The sequence below is a fragment of the Emys orbicularis genome, chromosome 1 (genome assembly GCF_028017835.1).
Source record: "Emys orbicularis isolate rEmyOrb1 chromosome 1, rEmyOrb1.hap1, whole genome shotgun sequence".
Lineage (NCBI taxonomy): Eukaryota > Metazoa > Chordata > Testudines > Emydidae > Emys > Emys orbicularis.
In genome coordinates this window covers 93,988,935-93,995,379 of record NC_088683.1, presented here as the reverse complement: position 1 = coordinate 93,995,379, position 6,445 = coordinate 93,988,935, and the positions used below count along the sequence as shown (strand labels likewise).

General features: G+C 47.5%; 1 protein-coding gene across 1 annotated transcript; it reads right to left on the bottom strand.

Moving 5' to 3' along the window:
- Nucleotides 1-4,731: 4,731 nt before the first annotated feature.
- On the bottom strand, nt 4,732-5,771 carry FMC1 (formation of mitochondrial complex V assembly factor 1 homolog). Its single transcript, XM_065400914.1, has 2 exons — nt 5,609-5,771; nt 4,732-5,034 (listed from the first exon to the last, which is right to left on the bottom strand). Exons 1-2 carry the CDS (start codon nt 5,744-5,746, stop codon nt 4,831-4,833), a joined length of 342 nt encoding a protein of 113 aa, XP_065256986.1. The 5' UTR covers nt 5,747-5,771; the 3' UTR covers nt 4,732-4,830.
- Between the last annotated feature and the right edge of the window lie 674 nt (nt 5,772-6,445).

Below are 6,445 nucleotides of genomic sequence, written 5' to 3'. Positions count from 1 at the left end.
AATCACTTTTGCTTATTAATTGACCCAGAGTAAGTAATTAATGCCTGGGGGAGCAAACAGCTGTTTGCTCCATCTCTCAATCAGTGTTATAGAGGGCGGACAATTTATGAGTTTACCCTGTATAAGATTTATACAGAGTAAAATGGATTTATTTGGGGTTTGGATCCCATTGGGAGTTGGGTGTCTGGGTGCTGGAGACAGGAGCACTTCTTAAGCTGTTTTCAGTTAAATTTGCAGCTTTGGGGCGTGTGGTTCAGACCCTGGGTTTGTGTTGGAGCAGACTGGCGTGTCTGACTCAACAAGACAGGGTTCTGAAGTCACAAGCTGGCCGGGAAAATGGGCTCAGAGGTAGTCTCAGCACATCAGGTGACAGTCCCAAGGGGGTCTCTGTGACCCAACCCGTCACAAGGGATTTCACTGCCCATGGTAATAGGATTTGCGTGGCAAGTTTCAGCACACCTTCACTAATGGCATATATAAAATCTTGGGAAAAGGACTGTATGAATCTTTGAATTTGTGAGGATAGTATAGTTTCGTTTTTGTCCCCTGCTAACAACATCTTGAGGAAGGCCGTGAGATTTTGGCATTAGGGTGTAATCATTATCAGGCCTCTCTGGTGGAGGAGGCTATACATGTTCAGTGTTGGATTTCTTCAAATCCAGTCATCTGTTCATGGTACATGGCATCAAGACCTGATCAGGCTCTTCTGAGAAAAGTGAATCCAGCTCAGAGGCCATTCTTAGTCAGGGAGAATCTAATATTGCCTTAGGTTGTTTGGTATCAGCACAAGTTTGTGATTATTTGATACAATCTCCAGGCTGTTACTGAAGCCTGCTTCTAATTTTCTCTGAATGGGTTTCTTTGTTTGTGGCTTGATATTTTTTAATATCAAGATAGCTCATATTGGCCACAAATTTCTGTGTCAGATTCACCATTGATACAAAACAAGACTTTGAAAATAAATCAGCATGGATATAACTGAATAACCTATCATATACTGTTTTTTCTTTCATAGAGTATATGCTATCATCATCTTCACCTTAATGACGCTTGTGCTTTTCTGTTGATCTTGTGTAGGCTCCAAAACAAGATCGTGATAGTGTGCCTCTGCTGCTACCAGCTCTCTTGATGTAACTGCCAGTATCTTTGTCTGTCTATTTTGCTCTTTTCCACACATTCCTATCTGACCTGAGATCTACTGCTAGACACAGTGGCTCTTCGAACTTGGTCCCTTTCACATTCGTGGATACTTTGTCACAGAATATATAGACTTTTTCTATACGCTCTGGTGGATGATGAGCCCATTCACCTTATTGATTTGTGCAATTTATGGCCAATTTCTTCACTGTAGTTGCAAGGTTCTGCTTGTTTTTCAAGCTGTTGCAAAGTTTTCTTGTATGTGTGATCTTTCAACAATTGAGATGGTGTAATGGTCTCCACTCAGGGTCTGGTTGGGAAGAGTGGCCTAGTGGTCATGGCCTGAACCCTGGACTGCCAAGGGGGTTGTGGGGAGGGGAGCCCGGGCTGTACCACTCCAAAATGAGCCCTTAAGCCCTTGTTGCTCAGTGTGGGGTTTGTACACCCTATCACAGATGGTAAAATACGTTGGGTACTTCATTGATGTCTTTATATTGCATAATGGTAGCACATTTTTGGATCTCTATGGCTCTTAAAAGATTTGTCCATGATTCCAAGTCTCTTGGTTTGGTCAATTCTGTGAAAAGAGCATCTACATCACATATCACTCATGTTTTTAGATCTTTGCTCTGTTCATGGACCCTTTCTGGGAACTTCTAAATCAGATTCCATTGTTCATTCAGGAACCACTTAACAGTCAAATCTAAAGCAAACAGAGGAAAAATACATAAAATCAATGTGTAGGTAGTTGTATACAGTAAAGTAGTGTGACCTAAGATGTAAGTTTAAAAATAATTATTTTAATGCCTGTAGAATCATAACATGTTTTCACATAAAGCATGGTGTGGAGCCCCTCCCCCCCGGTTAGGCTGTTAGTGGTTGCCATGGCAACGGAGCATAGTTTTCATTATTTTAATGGAACAAAATTACCCAAGATTGAGTGAAGATGTATTCATTTTTAGTCAAAATATGGCCCATATCTGTTTTTCACCCAGTGTCTACCCTTACATGCATAGTTTCCTTGGAAACCATACAATTCCATCTTTAAACTACCACGCATAAAGGTCAACCACCTATTTTTGTAATGTGTATGCATGGACCTTAAAAAATAAGAAAATGTGAATTTGTCCACCCCATGGTACCAAAAAGTTGCCTGGCTTATGGACTAATGCATCTACGTCTGCGAGAGACATACTTTTGTTTTGCCTTTTACAGTGTGGTAATATTTGTATAACTTTAATGCCAATAAAGTATACTTGAATGGAATTGTGTGGGGTGAGTGTGAATGCATAGTGTGTCAAACCACCTGCAACAATGTATGCCTGAGCAAATACTTTTTTTTACAAGTTACTATTTTTTCCCCCCTCTGAGCTCCTTTGTTTGGATGGAATTGAGCATCACCTTAAGGTTCCCCTTTTCATATCAGGGTAAGTAAGTTCAGAGAGAGATCATGTTAAAATGCAGAATGAAATTATGGCAGTGCAGGTAGAAAGATAACTGTCATAACAGCAGCTCTTCAGAAACCCCTCCCCTAAAATTGAGGTCCCTGTGGGTATAACTGGCAAGACCAATGGGCTGGATCTGCTTCTTACGTTTTCAGAGCAATGATATAAGAGCTCTTGGAATTAGCTCAAACCAAAGAGATCTCCAGTATAAAAACAAGATAACTCTGCAATGGCTATCCATCCAAACTCACAAACCTCCCAGTTACCCAATCCCTAGAACGATGTTGCCATCTAGTGTCCCAAAAGAGCCACTGATTTAAGTCCCAAGAGAGCCAAAGACTCTTCTGTCTGTGTCCAGGAACACATTAAAATAGTTTTACACATGGCTAGTATTGAACCAAAATGTAAAACAAAAAACAGATTTAAGATTATAGATTTGAAGTTCTTGATAAAAGTTTGAGGTGAAAGGGGGAAAAGTATGTTGCATTGCTGAAAAATAACCAAATTAGGAAGGGAAATCTCCCCTCCCCCCCCGCTTCTCAGCTGGAGACAGGGTCATCACTACAGCAATGGGGAAGTAAAGCTGGGAATAATATGTATATTTATATGTTTGTGTATGGAGGGTTTCAAGAGGTATATGAAGGACCACCCCCCACAGGAGGAAAAACTAGGTTGCGGTGCTAGAAAGGAAAAGGTGGTTGGCCCAGGGAGCCAGTGCTTAGTGCTAGTTAGTAGTACTAGGTTTTAACCTCAACACACTCTGCTTTTCTACCACTCTCTTTATGAAGCATCATCAATTTGTCTCACACTCATTCAGCTAATTTACATTGCTATCTGGTAATTTTACATGTGTCACCAAGCTTTTGAATCTGACAAGGAAGATGCACATAGTACAGCTACCTTTCATCACATTCGCTGGACCCAGCAGTGAGGCACGCTTAATAGTGCTGTGGAAATCAATCACATTACTCATTTCAATTCCCAGTGTATATCCATCTTGGCTTTTAACAGCCTATAGTGGTCCTGATAAAATCCAAATGCTTATGCTGGGCAGGGGAAAGCATCTTGAGGAGTTAGTGGAGGTTATATCCACCCCCCCGTTTGGCTCCAATGATGCTTGAACCCTCCCAAACACTGGAACCTTTTGAAGGGTGAGGGATGGCTAAACTCCAACTGTTTTCATAGAATCAGATAGAAGCAACCTGGAGTGCTCCTTCCCATGTGCGTTTGGCCCAGAGATTGCAACATTTCCTCATAGATTCAGACCTGGCTGGAGTGATTTATCATCTCTAAATCAGACTACCACAATGAGCTTGGCATAAGGCTTTAGGGTAAATCCATTTAGAAAATGAAACTAGAGCAGAATGCAGCAGCTGACTTGTTAAATAAAACAGCTCTGTGAGTACATTACATCTGTTCTCTGGGACATGCACTGGCTGCCTCTTGACTTTTAAGTAGTTTGACTTAACCCCTAAATGGCCTGGGACCTTTCTACGTGAGATGTACTACTGACGAAGTGAGTATTCACCCACGAAAGCTTATGCTCCAATATGTCTGTTAGTCTATAAGGTGCCACAGGACTCTGTCGCTTTTTATAGTGTCCCTCAGGTCTCTTTTGTGAAACAATTAAAATATACAACATATTGAAGGCATTAGAAAAAGCCCAATTCTATTCCCTGAAGCAATTAAAAAAACCCAGCTATGGTAGAAATTGATGATTCGGTAGGTGGTGCTCTTCTCTCTGAATTACTATTGCATTGGCTACTGTGGTGGTAGGTGCTAGTAAAATCTTTCCGATTAAGCACAGATCTGAGGTCTTGTGCTCATTAGGAATCCTCTGGTATTTTTCTTAAAAGCTGTCTTCACTCTCAAAACGGCCAATTACTACATAGAGGGCAGCTAGAAAATAACTGTTTGAAGGATCTAGGTAACATTAGACAAGCACAATCTTATCCAGAGATTCAGGAAAGTTTCTAGAAAATGAGACAAATCAGCACTCATGTCAGGGGAAGAGTTTTGCCCTGATTCCCTGGACCTGGTCTGTCAAATCAGAAACTAGCATCTGATGAGATAGATTCTCACCTGACGGAGACACAAAGCCTAAGAATAATAGAAAACCTAAGCGAGGAAACCTAAATAAAGAAGTTTCAATAAACTGATTTTTATTTAACAATAAATAGGAATTGTAACAAAGCAAAAGTCTAACTCGGCTACCCCTCTGAAACCATTCTAGTGAACTCTTCCATTCCTATGGATCCCATCCTTTCCCTCCTGGCTGTTGAGGCAGTTTAAGGCCCACAAGGCCAGCAGCTTCCTCAGTGGAGCGCTCTCCTCTGGCGTGGTACACTTGGTGAAGCGCTAGGTGTTCACGGACACTGCGCAGAAGACAGAGATAAGTAGCAGCCTGGAAATGCAGCTCATGCTGGGCCCTGCAGAGTTTCTCACTGGTGATCTGTAGACAGGAGGAAGCCAAACAACAGGCTTAGCACATACCCGACAAGCAGCCAAGCTAACGGGCCTCTGCTGTTCAAGACACGCAGTGACCTTTCTGGCTTCAACGTCCTCCACCAAGGGAAGGGCGTGTATAAAACAGGCACCTGGGCACCCAGGGGCTGGCTGCGCGCCACGTGCTCGCTCCGCCTAGCGCTGCACAGCCAGCGTCCGGCTCCTGCAGCGGCGGGACTGTTGTGTCAGCTCAGCTCCACTCCGGAGGCCTCGCCCGAGTAGCCGGCTCGGGTGACCGGCAAACCAGGGCCCAGGGTGAGGCCCCCGGCCGAAGAGCGCAGCCTGACTTGGCGCAAGGCGAGGAAGGCGGCGGCGGAGCCCCGGCCAGACTCCAGCTGCAGGGGGCAGCAGAGAGCCGCGCCCAGCCCTGGCTCCTGGGGGCGAGGGACGGACTCTGAGCGCCGCGTGGAGCTTAGCGAGGCTCCCCAGCCACGCGGGAGGGGCGGAGCCACGGGGGTGTTGCCGGCAGCTTCCTACAGCGGGGGGAGGGGTGGCTCGGCCAGCGGCGTCCCGCCCCGTACCCGGTGGGCGCGGAAGGCCTCCTTGAGGTGCTGATAGGCCGCCATGTCCCGGTAGGGGCGGCCCGCCTGGGCGCTCACGTAGCGCAGCTCCCGAAGGAGGCTCCGCAGGGTACGGAGTGGCGAGCCTAGAGACGCCATCTTCTTGATCTTCCCCCTCAGCCCCCGTCTCGCTGTGCCCTCAGCCAATGGGGTGCAGCCGCCTCACCAATCAGCCAATGGGAAGCAGCCACCTGGCGCAGACCCCCCCCAATTAGGGGAAAGCAATCGAGCGCTAAAAAACTGAAACAAACCTGGGGAGGCGGCGCAATCGGGCGCTGAATTATCCATCGCGGTCAGGGAGGGCGGCTGGAGAGAGCAGGCGCCACACAAGCCGGCAAATCTCCCTCAGGAAAGACACCGCCAGGATGCGCTATAGAGGGCCGAGTTGCATGATCGCGCCCACCAAACGCGCTGGCAGGGCGGGCTATCGAGCACCGAGGCGGATTGGCAATTGAGGGAAGGCGCTTCGGGGAGTCGCGCTGGCTGCGCGGCGGAGTTTCTGGCCCGGTCTCTGCCTCCAGCCCCAGCGACCTTCGTTCCCCGCGCATTTAGTGCCCCCCCGCGCCCCGTTTGTAGCCCGAGTAGGGACTGGGGGCCGCTGTCCCACAGCGCTGTCTTGTCCCTGCGCCGCCAGTGCGCGTGTCCCGTCCCCGGGGTGTCGCACACCCGGGCCTTGCGGGTGGGGGCGGGCCCCGCGCCGGGGTGCCCAGTGCCCAGACATCCCGCCGGGCCCGGCGCCCTTTGTCAGTCGCTGAGTCCCAGGCACCGCCCCCCTTCCCTGTGTTACCTGCAGGGGCC

What these genes read in the sequence shown, in the direction of transcription:
- FMC1 (XM_065400914.1), bottom strand. Translation starts at nt 5,746, where the DNA reads ATGGCGTCTCTAGGCTCGCCACTCCGTACCCTGCGGAGCCTCCTTCGG. An exon ending in AGGCCTTCCGCGCCCACCGG is followed by an intron (nt 5,035 to 5,608) that starts GTACGGGGCGGG and finishes TCCTGTCTACAG; the next exon opens with ATCACCAGTGAGAAACTCTG.